Source organism: Chrysemys picta, chromosome 15 (genome assembly GCF_011386835.1).
Source record: "Chrysemys picta bellii isolate R12L10 chromosome 15, ASM1138683v2, whole genome shotgun sequence".
In the NCBI taxonomy this organism is placed as follows: Eukaryota; Metazoa; Chordata; order Testudines; family Emydidae; genus Chrysemys; species Chrysemys picta.
This window is the reverse complement of record NC_088805.1, coordinates 13,703,090-13,718,033: the sequence shown is the minus strand read 5'-3', so window position 1 is coordinate 13,718,033 and position 14,944 is coordinate 13,703,090. Positions and strand designations below refer to the sequence as shown.

The 14,944-nt window shown below is 42.6% G+C and overlaps 1 protein-coding gene and 1 long non-coding RNA gene across 15 annotated transcripts in view; one reads left to right on the top strand and one right to left on the bottom strand.

Moving 5' to 3' along the window:
- Positions 1-14,944, top strand: part of CABIN1 (calcineurin binding protein 1) — a 242,382-nt gene that overhangs the window by 194,527 nt on the left and 32,911 nt on the right. For 13 of the 14 annotated variants that reach the window (XR_010592855.1, XM_065568352.1, XM_065568345.1 and 10 more), the window contains one exon: positions 3,463-3,757. Coding sequence is in view for 12 of the 14 variants with exons in the window: in XM_065568352.1 (XP_065424424.1) it covers positions 3,463-3,757 (295 nt within the window). In the remaining 2 variants the exon portion in view is untranslated. Of the gene's footprint in view, positions 1-3,462; positions 3,758-14,944 lie in introns of those variants that run through there. The other variant, XM_065568353.1, reaches the window with a different exon arrangement.
- On the bottom strand, positions 10,411-13,026 carry LOC101936321 (uncharacterized). The gene is made up of 2 exons (XR_255383.4): positions 12,600-13,026; positions 10,411-10,816 (listed from the first exon to the last, which is right to left on the bottom strand). It is a non-coding gene; the product is annotated as an uncharacterized LOC101936321 (long non-coding RNA).

The following is a 14,944-nucleotide window of genomic DNA, read 5'->3' as shown; positions in this document are numbered from 1 at the left end:
GCATGCAGCCGAGTGATATCAACAAAGGAGAAAGCAGAGCACCACACCGGTAGCATCTGACAACACTGAGTTTTTGCTGCTAGGCAATCACCTGCATGACATTAAAATAGTTGTGGCCCCATAGACCTTGACAAGTATTACAGAGAGTGGGATCATGCACACCTGCTTTAGGTGTAAGTTGGCATCAGCGACTGCTATAGAAGTGCCACAACTCTTGTCTTCACACTAAAAACTAAATATTTTCAAAATAGGTAATCCTTCACACCTATTATAATTCTTCCTCCTCCCATATTCTTGCTTAGTTATTTTTGATCCTACTCCAGCTTTCTTGACTTCAATAAAATGTTGTATACATTTCAGCTTCTCTCAGGAGGTCAGCAGTGGAATTGTGGTGGGGGCAGTATATAGTGTGTGGGAGATTTTTTGTTTTAAGAAGGTCTCCTTACCCCCACTTTCATCATCAAAGAAAGTTATCAAGGTTATGTTCACCTACTAACATCTCTGTTTGTTTCATTGGATTGAAGGGGATCTGATTTTCTCTATCTCCAGAATCAGTAAGACAGCCCTTCACCAGTTTACATTTGGAAAGTTTTCTTAACAGCCATTAAAATGAGAAATTTTTTTCAAGTAAAACCTTAAATCAGTGGTTCTCAAAGCCCCCATTGGCCTGGAGCGGCGAACCGCGGCCAGTGGGAGCCGTGATTGGCCGAACCTGCGGACGCAGCAGGTAAACAAACTGGCCCAGCCTGGCAGGGGCTTTCCCTGAACAAGCAGTGGACCGGCTTTGAGAACCACTGCCTTAAATCCCATTGAAACTAATGGAGCTATCAGATTAGTACTAGTACAGGATAATGCCATGTGCTGATGCTTTATTACCCCTACTTTGCACACATGCACATTCATGAGCAGTGGATGAACTTCGGGGAGGGTAGCCCCTGGCCCTGCCTGCCCTTTCTGCCTGAGATCCCTCCTCTCCCGCTGAAGCCCAGAGTGGCCCCCCAGCCCTGGACCTCCCGAGTGCCAGGCAGGCAGCATGTGCCCCCCCAGAGCACCGGGCAGGAAGCACAGCCTCCTTCCCTCCCCTGCCCCCGGCTGCCCCAGAGCTCCAGGCAGTGCCCTCCCCAACACTGGAGCGCAGGACAGCTTCCAGTGCCCCGGAGCACCAGGTGGAGTCACTGGCCCCAGGACAGCCCCCATTAACCCCTGAGCCTCGGCCACAGGGGAAGAGCCCTCCGCAGCACAGTGTCGGGAAGCAGGAGTGGGCCTGGGGGCGGAGCGTGGGCAGGGCCATGCAGGGCTGTTTGGGCCAGCCTTTAATACCCGCTGCCCATGTACACATTTCTCCTGAAGTTCAGATTTATTACAAGCAACGATTGCATTGTAAAGTAACTGACCGTTGGCTGGAATACCTAAATCCTTGCCAACACACACACACCCATAGTTTTCCATTATACACTAGTAATTGGAATCTTGGTCTTGTTGGTGCTCAAGCACTCTATCAGCTCCAGTCAAGACAGTGGCTGCAATTTTTAAGTGAAACTTACGTTGTACAGTGCTGGTCCATGTACACATGAAGTATGTCTTTGTTTATGCCACCATTGGGTGCCAACATCCTCTTTAAAGGGCAACCCTGGAAGTCTTAGGCTGCCAAGAAAGTTTTACACAGACCTTGAAATTTTACATGAATGAACCACTTGAAAGACAATGAGCCAAATATATTCCTGATTGACTTCAGATTTACTAGGTATGAATTTGGCCTTTTATGTATGTATGCATGCATGCATGCATGGATTATGTCAGTCAAATCTCTGTCCCCACCCTACACGCCCATTCATCTGCAATTAAAACACCTTTCTATATTCAACTTTCACCGTGATTTTCTTCAAGCTCCAGTTAAGTGTTATATGGGAATCTGTCAGTAACTCCCCTTTCATGTACCTTTCAGTTTATTCTTGCCTCACCATCTGTTTTCTCCTTTATCTCTTGTATGTCCCCAACTCTTGCCTTTTCCTTCTCTCTGACCTTTCTATTCATGCACTCCTTTTCCCACCTGTCATATTATGGGTTGGGACCAAGGGGTTTGGAGGCAGAAGGGGGATCAGGGCTGGGGCTGGGGGTCGGGGCATGGGAGGGGGTCAGTGGGGCAGGCTCCTGGCAGTGCTTACCTCAAGCAGCAGCATGTCCCCCCTCTGACTCCTACGCGGCGGCGCAAACAGGCGGCTCTGCACACTGCCCCATCCACAGGCGTCGCCCCTGCAGCTCCCATTGGCCACAGTTCCTGGCCAGTGGGAGCTGCAGGGGCAGTGCTGGGGGAGGGGCAGTGTGCGGAGCCTCCTGGCTGCCCCTACATGTAGGAGCTGGAGTAGGGACATGCTGTTACTTCCAGGAGCTGCGCGGAGCCACGGCATGGAGCAGGGTAAGCCCCCCACCCTGCTCCCTGGCGGGAGCTCAAGGGCCAGATTAAAACGTCTGAAGGGCGGGATGTGGCCCTTGGGCCGTAGTTTGCCCACCCCTGGTTTAGGGCCTATGAGACTGACAGTTGAGCAGCTTGGAGTCTGTCTAGCCAGTTCATTACAACTTAATCTGAATTAATGAAGATTGTTAAGAACACAAAGGCAGTCTGTAGCTTTAAAAACTGGAATATTATATCCAGCCTATCTATTGGTATGGAATGTGGGACCTTTTTTCATTTTATTTGAGCTTTCTTTCCTTTCCTTGGTGAATTTAAATCACACTTCCACCTCTTGGTTACGTAACTAGTAGCAATACTTCATATTCTTAGTTGAGCCCAGCTGTTAGTATTGATATTTTATCCTCACCATTAAGGTCCAAAGGCAAGCGAGCTTCCAGATCAGTCATTTCAAGCTGGACTTCAGCGTTATTCACTCTGCTGCAGCAGTTGATAATCATTGACCTTAGGATAGGCACATTTTTATTATTTTACAAATATAAATACTTTCTTGTCTCCTCATTTCTTTTGCTGTCTTTCATAGCCTTACACACAGTATTTTCTTTTAATAATTTGGGGATTTGAAGCTCGATTCTTCCCAGAGCACTAACTATCTGTTAGATTAAACCCAGAGTTTGCCAACAATTCTTTTTAATTGAAAGAGCTTCTTTCTATTCATAGGAGTTTGGAACAGTCCTGAATTTCATCCTGTTTAATAATAAAGTTCAGCTGAGTATATTATGCTGTAAGGAGCTTTCTATACAAAGCAGTTCAATTAGAGCACTATAACTGTGAATATGAATAAGTACTCCAGGTGGTGCTTTGATAAATGAACTGTAAATTATGGAAGATAAATACTCACCTAGGGGGAAGATTTTATATGTGCACAAGAGAGATACTCTTTTTTTGCATTATGCAAGTGACCCACAGTACTTGCAGTTTCCATTTAATAAGGTTACATATATGAGCTCAGTAGGCCATATTTTCTCACCATCTCTCCTTTTTTAATGTAGTCCATAGGGGAAACGCCAACAACTCCAAAGCATATAAAGGACAATAAAGAGAGCTTCTTCCCAGCAACTCCAGCAACGCTGCCTCCTACACCAGTGAATCCAGACACTGTGACTTCTGAAAACGTCCTAAAACTGAACGATCTTCATTCCAAACCCAAGCCAGCGTCCTCTTCCTCCTCTTCTTCTTCCTCAGCATCTTCTTCAGTGCCCCCACCACAGACACCACACAAGGACATCGAGCCGCACCAACGCCAGAGTGCAGAGACTGCTCCCAACATGTCTTATATTACTCATGGTAAGTCTGCGCCTAATAAAATGTCTTGACCTTCTCTAATTGACTTGCCCAAGGGCACATAGTAAGTCAGTGGCAGAATTCTGCCACAAGTCACATTTTTTTATCACTAGACCATATGCAAAAGAACACAAGAGGCCACACAAACTTTGAGACTTGTCCCTGATTCTGAAAGGGATATATATATTACTAGAACTGATTGAAGAGTTGTCCTCTGTGTGTGTGTGTAAAATATAAAAGTGCTATAGCTCATTGAAAAGGAGGGTTTCTAATTCTGCTGTGGTATAAAATAGGTATTTATTTTCTCAAGTGGTTGACTTAAAGAAATCGTGATGGTTTAAAATTGCTTAGACGTTTGAAATGTTAGACATAATACCAGTGGAGATGGATTAGTTAGCAATGTGTAGTCAAAGGTGCATGATGAATATAACTTACTACATGTATATCACTCCCATGTGTTTGTGTAGAAATGCAGAATGTAGTAAATCCCAAACTTGTACAATACTAGTAACTTTTTTGTAGGGTAGCATCATCTTTATGCCACAGATTTTAGAGAGAAATTATTTTATAAGATATTTAGTCATCTGATATGCTATTGGTACTGTTTTGGGGTGTTTATATATTTCTGCACTGGAAAATGGAGGGTTGGCTTAGTTACAATGAACCATGGTAACTACAGAATGATAGTTGTGTGAGGCGGAATAAACAGTGGCTGAGAGGACTGGAATGATGGAATTACAATATTTGTAGCCCTAATGTAGTTTGATGAGCACACAGGGGCAGATGATAAGGTCAAAGATGCAAAATATATACAGTTTAGAGTCAGTGGTTGGCATGAGAACATGACTTATTAGAGACCATTTTATGTAGTTGGTCCTAGACAGACAAGCAAGATGAGAGAATTCAATTAATCTTCTCATTCTTGCATTTTTGGCGACAGGCCAGCCACAGCATGGTCAGTAGGCAAAGGGAGTGTGATAGGCTAGCACCCTCAGCATTACTAACTTCCACAGAGGGTATGAAGTAAGGCTGGACCAGCCCGAACCCCACTCTGTACTGGCCAGCAGAGCCTAGTGGTGCACATGTGTAGAAGCATAATGATGCACCCACTTAAAAGATGGCAGAATTCTTGCTGTAGTGTACGCTGTGGAGCCCCAGGAGGAATTCTGTCTGAATCAACCACAATTCTTCCTCTGGCTTCTGTTAACAACCTAGCCGCCTCCAGCTATACAGATACCCCCAATGTGGGATTGTGCCTTTAAGGCACAATCTGGCCCTGAAGGTATGTGACTTTTATATGAAATATATACAATGCATCTTCAATTACCCAAAATTATCATCTGAAACAAGATCATGTCTTTTGACGTCTGTTAATTACATTGAAAATCAAAAATTTTAATCAAAATCAAAACTGTAGTTTGTAGATGAATATTTCACAAATTAATATTTACATTATGGGCACAATGGTCAAAAGTGCCTAAATCCCTTTTTCAGAAGTGACTTGGCCCCTGTCTGTATAAAGAAAATAATCAAACTATTTTCAGATAATATTAAAAGCCAGAGACAAATCTACACAAGCCTGGTATGTTTACTGTTAAGAATGAAACGTCATATATCCATCCAGGCACTGTAGAATGGAACAAATCAGAGTAGTGCCAATGTATTGGAGGCTTACTCATTAACAGTCATCATCAATACTTCATAAGCTAGTCTCAAACTGGTTTGTTTGAAAGAAATTTAGCTTTGTGACTGAGTATCTTTGTATAGTTTATGCGCACACACCTACTGTACATGATTTTTTTCCTTATGTAATCAGCCTTGCAGCTAAATGCACATAATCTTCTGAATACATCCGCAACAAAGAGCAAACCAGGGAGAAATCAATTTTCCCAACGAGCTAATCTCTCAGAGAGTACAGGATGAAATTGAAATTTAACATCCGCCACTAATAGTCACATTATAATCACCTCACTTTCCTTCTCCACAAATCCTGTGGTGGGAGGGAGAGAAGGTTGCAGTCAGATTTGTCCAGAAATGGAATTATATGGTATTATCATGGGATGTCTTTCCAGGCTTGTTCAACAGAGAATAATTCAGGTCCATCCTTGGAGGAGGAAAAAAATGAAACCTCTGCCTTTTAAAGTTGTGCTCTCACTGAGCAGAGAGGTAGGAATGACAATGCAGGTTAGAGCTCCCATGTGCCATTGCTTTACATATAAAACTCATAAGCATTTCTTACATACTTTCCTCTATCTAATTTTCCAGGCCATCCTGCAGTGGCTGGAACATTTATTTTAATCTTTTGACTCTCTAGGCCTTTCAGGGATTTGTGAGGCTTCTGATGGCTTCTTTCATGGTTTCTGCACATCTTCCGGTGGTGGAAGAGGGGTGGGTTAGCTGCCAAAATTATTGCCCTGAAGTCTCCTGTCTGAAGATCAAGAGGCTTTCTCTGTACAGCTCTCATTTCAGTGCTGAGTGCATGTATCGTTTCCGGCTGTCTGGATCTCAGACCCACCTGACAGGTCGTTTCTCTAGCTGAGAGAGACACCAATTACTGCTCTGTCCTTTGCTTCTTTTTTCTTTCTACTTTTCCCCTAGCCACACCCCCACTTTTTAAACAATGATTGCTAAATTCATAAGTTTTACCCTTTCTTTTTGCTCTTTTCTGCCGTTATTTCTCCTTTTCTATGTAAAGTCTCTCCTCTGCCTCATTTTTCAAGTAATCTTTTTATTTTTCACCTTTTCCCCTTCCTGCCTTTCCTTTTAATTGCCACTTTCATACCCCCACCATGTCTGTTTGTCCATCTCAGAGGATTCCCTGTCCCCAAGTATTAACTACTGTATTTCTTCATGACTTCATAAAGGAATTACACAACAGTTTTCCAAGCAGTGTTGGTGTTCTGCCAGTCATTCCCCATGTAAACATTTTAATGGGATCTTGCAACTGGTATACAGCAACCAGTACAGAAACTACAGCACGATGAAGTCCAATGACCAGGTGCTAATGACAGCATGGAAACTTCCTACATTTAGGTATAAATTCACATGGGGCTGCCAGCCTTCTTAGCTCAGCATAGAATTGACTCAGGGGAGAGCTGTAAAATAGGTCAAGTAGGATAAACCCTCTCCAGCTCTGTCACACAATTCCAATAGCTGTACTATTCCATCACTCTGAAAATCTTACTGGTATGGTTGTTTTTTTCCCAGATGGTCTCCCTTTTTTTCCCCATTTCTTAATCCAGTGATGATTATTAGAAGGAAAACACTAACATGGGTCCAGGCAATGAGGTACAGGATAGCAAGAGAGGATTTCCACATCTGGATTTATTCAGAAGTGAGGATGACTCTGCTTGAAACCAGTATTGCACTAGATCTGCATATAAAATGGAGGGAGGGGGAAATGGGATCCTGCCCCGCTAAATAAATGCTGAGATTTTTAAAGGGCATTAAAATATAAGGTTAAGATTTTAACTGGTGAAAATCTGCTGTTTTATGATGGTTCTTTTGACATGCCTTCTGCCCTCCCTGTCTGTCCCCTCCTCCCCCCCACACACACCCCTTCCCAGGAGCAGCAGCAGATCACTGACATTGTATTCTGGTCTCCATTCCTTCACAAAGGAATCACAGTGCAGTATATGGAGGAGAGCTGGGTCCCCCTGGTGAGACTACAGCAGAATGCACTGAGGACTTTAAGATGTAATTACCTGCCTTCAGTTGCCTTATTTTTACCTCTACCTTAGCTACTGCCTGTTATGGTGATGGTACTCAGTGGTACAGATCATTATCACTTTTGACTTCCAAATACATTAAATTGTTTTAGTTTGCCATGATGCATTCTTCCTGAAACTTGTAAATGACCCTTTTACTCACATGCAAAACAGATTTTTTTCAAATATTGAAGCTGTGACATAACCCTTCCAAAACTAGGAAATTCAGAGTTAAGACAAATCCTTAGTTCTTTCTGTAATGTCTAAGTATTGCAACATACATACTGTGTAAATATCCTGCTTTGATCCCAGATATTTGCAGTGCTTGGACACAACAGAACAAGTTAAGAATGTAGTGATCATTCTGAAAGTACCTAAGCTTTATAACCCTATCTGTTGAAATATAGTAAATGAGATACAGAGATGGTTGAAGAAGGCTGCGTAGGGCCCAGAAGGTTGAGTGACAATACGATCATAGCTGTAGAGAAGGAACTGGTACTAGATTTGATTCAGCATGAGAAATAATGGGCAGTGTCACGGGGTCACCCACCACACTGGCACCACCTGCTGGACGTTTTGGGAATTAGCTCAGTCCCAGCAGGTGCACCCTTGGGTGGGTGGTGGCTATCCCATCCCTGCTTCCGCCTGCAGACCCATTACAACTCCTTTCTCTTGGCGTCTGCTTCATGGCACAGCCTTCCGGCCATGTCACCATCCCGTTCCTCCCCCCTGCTTTCCGGGGGACTCCTCCAACAAGAGTTCAGCCACTCCTTGCAGCGGCTCAGCAGTCCACAGCCGGGCCGCTCCTTCAGCAGCTATTAGGGGGGCTGGAGGGGTGGCGCGCAGGCCTGCCCACTGCTCCAGGCCCTGGCCCAGGGACCCTGCAAACGGAAGCTTTCTGCTGCCTCTTCCTTCCAGCCTACTATCTCTATTCCCTGGGCCACTTTCCTGTAGCCTCAGTTCCTTCTGCTCCTACCTCTGGCTCCAGCTCCTTTGCCCTCTTCCCAGGGCCTCGAGCCTGTAAATCCTGGCAGCCTGCCAGGAGCCCTCTAGGAAGCCAGTTTTCTCCCTGCAGCAGACTCTCTTGTGCTGGTCTGCAGCTTCCTTTTATATGGGCTGGCTGGGCCCTGATTAGCTGGTCCAGCCTTCGCCCTAATTGTCTGCAGCCTCCACCCTAATTGGCTGTTTCCCCTGCAGCCACATCTTTGGCTGCCTGCCGCACAGCCTCGCTAGGCTGATTTTAACCCTCACAGAGCCAGTGTGGGGCAGGTGCCCCATCACAGGCAGGAATAGTGAACTCAAGAGCAGAAGCTCAAAATAAAGGCGGTTATAATAATATATGGAGATATACTTATCTCCTAGAACTGGAAGTCCAGCCCCCTGCCTTCACTAGCAGGACCAAGTACTGATTCTGCCCCAGATCCATAGGTGGCCCCCTCAAGGACTGAACTCACAACCCTGGGTTTAGCAGGCCAATGCTCAAACCACTGAGCTATCCCTCCCCTTGTAGGATAGGAAGTCTTTGACACATGTTAATACAGCATTTAATATGGCAGGGTGTGGAATTTTGCTTCCCCACTTCAGAGATCTAACAGGATCGTGCTAAGATGGTTTCACTTATATCTCTGAGACAGTACCCAGAGAGTTACGTTGAGCACTTGCTCGTCCATCTCCAGAGTTCTCAGAGAGATCCCACCTCCATTTCTCATATCTTTTTTCAATACAAATCTATATAAAGCAAGAAGGAGAGATTGTGAATCAGCGTGGACTAAAATGCCAGATGTTTACAGAAGACACCCAGCTCTACATTGCCTTCACATCAGATACAAATAGCACAGTCTCCCAGCTGTCCTGAGCTTGGTTGAGTTCAGCAGTTGATTGAAGCCGAAGCCTGAAAAGACTGAGGTAATGCAAATGGAGTGGGAAGTACTTCAGAGAACTCACAAACTCTCTTAACCTCATCTTCCATTGAGGGCATCTGCCTTCATATTAATACAGTACATAGTGTAAGTGTTCACCTTGACTCCTCACTGTTTTTGAATACCTGAATAGCTACCGCCACCCAAAATCCCCCTTTTCCATCTATGGCTGATTAGATGGAACCCCCTTCTGTTTTGTTTGGACTTAGCCACCGTGATCCACAGCAACTTCTGGGTTTGCTTATTGTAATTTTCTGTACCCGGGGACAAAATGCCAACCTTTGTTAAAGCTACTTTTAGTTCAGAGCCTAGCAGTCCATCTGCTCTCCAATGCAGAATGCCAAGATCACGTGACCCCATTTCTCATTCTCTTCTCTGAATGCTGAATTAAATTCAAGGTTTCAGTCCTTGTCTTCAAAGCCATCTTTGGGACTGGACCGAGTTAACTTGGGGACTTCCTAACTCTGTGTGATCAATGATTTCCATGGACAGCTATGTTCCACTGGAAAATGGAACGGTCAGACCTAAGAATGGTACCTGGTTGCAAAGAAGATGGCGCTTTCTCGATGATTGGCCCCCAAAAAACTGAAACTTGCTCCTGGAAGAGAACCAGTATGACCATGAATCCTTGTCTTCCTTCTGAGTGAAATGCAAAACCTAAGCCTTCCCACGGCATCACGTTTTAAAAAAATCATTTTTCTTGCATGCCTTCTGGTTTTTAGGAACATTTTTTCCTTTATTTCTTTTTTTAAAATGTGATATTATTTTGAGTAAGCTCTACCAAAGAGATGGGTTTGGCATTTCATTCTGAAGCTGCTGAGGTTCGTGGTTAACAAGATCTCTTCCCGGAGTGAGTTTCAGCTTTGTAGGTAATCTCATCTTAAATCCTTCTATTTTTATAAATCCGTATGTCTTTTTCTTTGTTGTCTTGTCCTCCTCACTTCCATTTTCCATCTCTCCCTCCCTTATTTCCCTTTTTTCTCTTGACCCTTTCCTGTTTCCTGAGCTTTCATCTCCATTTTTCACAAGGTTTTCTGAAATAGGGCAAGCAATGTGGTATCTGTTAGTTGTTGTATATTCCAAGGTGAGATTTTACAGTGGATGGATTTGCTAGTAGGAATAAACCAGGCAGCTTCTGAGCCAGTCACAAGTAGTCTGTGTTTACTCTTTCTAATCTCTTGCTGCAGCCACCTCCTAAACTTGGCCTTGGTATACTCACTTCCCTTTGTCTCATCCATTAAGATCCATGCCTTTCATGCAGGTTTTCTTCTTCTCTTCACCACAGGTGCACTCTGAGAACAACCTCACTTTTGGATGTCAGTGGGGTTTTTCCTGTTTGTGAAGGATCTCTTAATTCCCTCTTGCCTCACATTCAGACAGCACAAGCTGATCACTTGATTGGATAGGTTCTCTGCCTCCTCCTCCTCACGATATACCTATTTGGAGTACAGCAGGTTGAATTAGCCAGCTAGCATGATACGTTAATGCCAAAAACATTTCAGTCCATGTAGTAGCTTTACTGTCTTTCTTTTTCTGATGGCTACCATTTGAATTCCACTTGTATGATATATATTACTTGTTATCTAACTGTCTGTACTGGGCTAGCTTGATTATCACTTCAAAAGTTTTTGTTTGTTTGTTTGTTTGTTTTTTTTTTTTTTTTTTTTTTCTCTTAATTAATTGGCCTCTCAGAGGTGGTAAGACAACTCCCACCTGTTTATGCTCTCTGTATGTGTGTATATATATCTCCTCAATATATGTTCCATTCTATATGCATCCGAAGAAGTGGGCTGTAGTCCACGAAAGCTTATGCTCTAATAAATTTGTTAGTCTCTAAGGTGCCACAAGTCCTCCTGTTCTTCTTTTTGCGGATACAGACTAACACGGCTGCTACTCTGAAACCTTTCATTACAAACTCTGTCTCCAGAATTCCTTGATAGAATTAAACCTGTGTATGAGATCTGTTATGTACATGTATACATACAATTAAAGCAACAAAGATAGACCTACAGTATACCAAATTGTGATAAAGATATTGGGATGTATCTTGCTGAGACAGGGTGACCTTCTAAGAGGAGTGGATAGTGAGACATTGTATATGGACTTTTGACTGTACATACATTTCAGATTTTTACTATGGGCTAGATTTTCAGTTGTTGGCCACCTCTTTTTTGTGTGCAAAATTGCAAACATGCATGGACACTAATCTTTGCATGCACCCTTTAAATGGTGTAACACCCTAGTTAATTGAAATGTTAGTAATTGCACCCAGAAAATCCATTAAGGTCAATGGTGTTTTTGAGTGCAAATGCTAACTCTTACATGCACATTGCTGTTCTACTGTTGCAAATGAAATAACAACTGTGCACATGCAAGTGATAGAAATTTTAATAGGTGTGATCACCTGCAAGTGCTCCCATTAACCCAAGTTAAGGCTGAATAGAGGCCCAGCTGAAAATCTACTCCACTGCTATTGCATAACTTATTTATACAATGCTTTAAAACTTTTTTTTAACCACTCACCAATCTAATGGCAGCTTTCACTAACCTCTACTATGTTTATTTGGCTCGGGGACAAGAAAGGATTAAATATTGTCAAAGAAGGGAGAGACTTATGGCTTTTTCCAGGCAGCTATTGCATTCAAACAACATAAGAACATAATGGCCATTCTGGGTCAGACCAAAGGTCCATCTAGCCCAGTATCCTGTCTTCCGACAGTGGCCAATGCCAGGTGCCCCAGAGGGAATGAACAGAACAGATAATCATCAAGTGATCCATCCCCTGTCGCCCATTCCCAGCTTCTGGCAAATAGAGGCTAGGGACACCATCCCTACCCATCCTGGCTAATAGCCATTGATGGACCTGTCCAACAGATTAACGTACATAAAATTCACCAGCAATGGACTACAAATGAAAAACTGCTGCTGTACTCTAGTAGTGCTGTGTACAATGTTGTTCTCTCCAAGTTATTAACTACTGCTGAGTCAGATGTTAAGACACTAAAATCAGTTAGCTTACTGTTTTTTAAATGGCACTGTAAAGAAATCATGGAACTGGACACCAAACTTTAGTCTTCAACAAATATTTAGAAACAGATTTAAAAGTTTAATAAAAGAAAAAGGATTTTGGGAACAAAACATTCTTTTTTAGGGTTTCCCCTTCCCCCATGTGCATCTGGGGTTCGAAGTATTCATAGACCTAGATATAGATACTCTCACCTTTCCATTAGAGTGCAGTATTCTCTTCACCGTGGTATCTGAGCATCTTGCATTTAATCATATCACAGAACTTTGTTCCAAAACTTTACCTTCTTCCAGGTTTCTCTGAAAGGAATTTTTATCACTGTGGCTTTGTGCTTCATTGTTGTATCTAGTTTCTTGCATGCTGCACTTCATTCAAATACTCATTACTTGTCATTCTTGTCACAGTTTGTGCACTGATATCGGTCACAATGTTTTTAAGCCCTCTTCTAACTTCCACGCTCTACCTTTTTTTTTTTCTCTTCATCTGTTCCAATATAACTTTCTCCACTCTGTGTATTAAAGTGGGTCTTCATGCTAAAGACCTAGAATCCTAGAGATACAAAAGCCATATTAAGTCATCTAATCCATTTCCCTGCAGGTACAATATTGTTCCCTTTAGAGAAGCAGCATAGACTAAACTAAGCACAATACTGTCAGCCAGAAATACCAAAATGCTAATCCTACCTCTGTGACTTATTTGCTGTCTGGTCTTGGACATGTTCCTTAACTCTCTGTGGAGTACTTAACTCTTCTCCCTTTTATAGGCATGGAGCTCTCCTCTCTTCAGGCTGAGGGTAGGCAGGATGCAGAAAGCTTTTCTATCGTGTGCACGGCCTTAAGCACTAGCACAGCGCTTTGAAGGCTCACTGATCACTTTAAAAAGGGGGGGGGGAGGGAGAAATGGGGGTGTGGAGTTCAGAGCAGAGCATTTGTCCCCATGTCTATGCCCCATCTGAAAAATAGGGATAGCAATACTTACCTACCTTGCATGGTGAATTAAGGTTTGTTTCTGTAACCCTGTGCTCGAGCAGAGAGTAGTACTTACATGCAATTAAACCCATTGAGGTCACTGAGTCTAATTATGTGAGTACTATTCAGTACAAGTAAAGATTGCAGAATTGGGTCTTCACTGTGTCTAAAGTGTTTCTATGATGTAAAAGTACTATAGGACTACTTAATAGTATTATATTTCCTAGTGTTTCCTCTCATAACACAATACTTGTAGGGTTTTTTGTATTGTCTACTTAAGCACTTGATACTTTTGGCCATGGTTTCCCCGAGTCATGCCTTTTGGAAACCCAGGTATGAATCTGTTTTGGAGTTTGAGTTCAGAGCTCAGCTCTTTCATCTTTCCTATGATGAGATGATATTTTGCTCTTTCTCTCCCTTTCTTTTAGTCCTTAATATGTCTTTGTGTGTATGTATTAATAGTTGCCTCCTTGAACAGCTGGAAAGTATCTGCTTAAGGTGTTAGTCTCATTATCCAGTTTGTTTTGTCAGTTTTTGTCAATAAATAAAAGCAGGTGTTTGATTTTGATTTAAAACATTAACATCATAATGTTGGTCTCTTGTAATACCTGACGGGACAAGGAAATCAAATGACACTGTACAGAGCACAAGGAGAGCAGAACAGCAGTTTATCACTTACAGCCCCTCTGCTTGTAAACTTTCTGTTCACGTGTAAAATGCAGGGAGAATATTTGCCCTTTTTTCATTGTATACATGTTAGATTAGCAAAATAATGTGTCATATTTGTATATATGATGCTCACTGGAAGTCTATAATATATATATCTACAGTTGAGTATATATGTATATAATGTGTTCTCTGTATAAAGAGAGGCAGTGAAAGAGAATATTAACTATAATGAAGTCATGAACCCAGGCGCCCGCTATAGGCATCTGCAAACACTGGTTACCCTGGCAACAAGTGGAAAGAGGTTGGAGAGGAAAGCTGGAGTAGGTTGTTGCACTGAATTGTTTTCAGCTTGTTTCTTCCTCACTAAAGCAGGGAGATGTTGAAAGGTATGATGTGCCTCTTTCTATTGTGTATGTTATATTATGTATAATAGAGAGCTGTTGGGAAGGGGTACGCTAAAATTTTATCTTATTCAGCTCCATTTTGCTCAGACAGACATGAACTTTTCTATTTAAATATTAACATAAATTTTCTATGTTGCAAATCTGTGTTTTCCCTTTGTGCTTACAGTTTGCAAGTTGCACTATAGTGTTTGAGTGCCAGATAAATCTCTGAAGTACTGTATCTGTCCCATCTTCTGCCCAGGGACTGGTGGCTATTGCATCTCCTCTTAATGTCTTCAAAAACTGATTTTATTTTGAAGCTGGATTTGTAGAACTAACATTTGCAAATGTACCAGGCTCGTACCAGTACTGTGTGATATAGAAAGATCTAGTTGAATAGGACTAAAAATGAGCTTCTGAACACCTCTAGACTGTGCTGTATCGATTTCCTTGTGCTTTTGTGCTGATGCAGAATATTGTAGCTCATGACTTAGTGGAGTCTTTGCCTCCCTGGGGAAA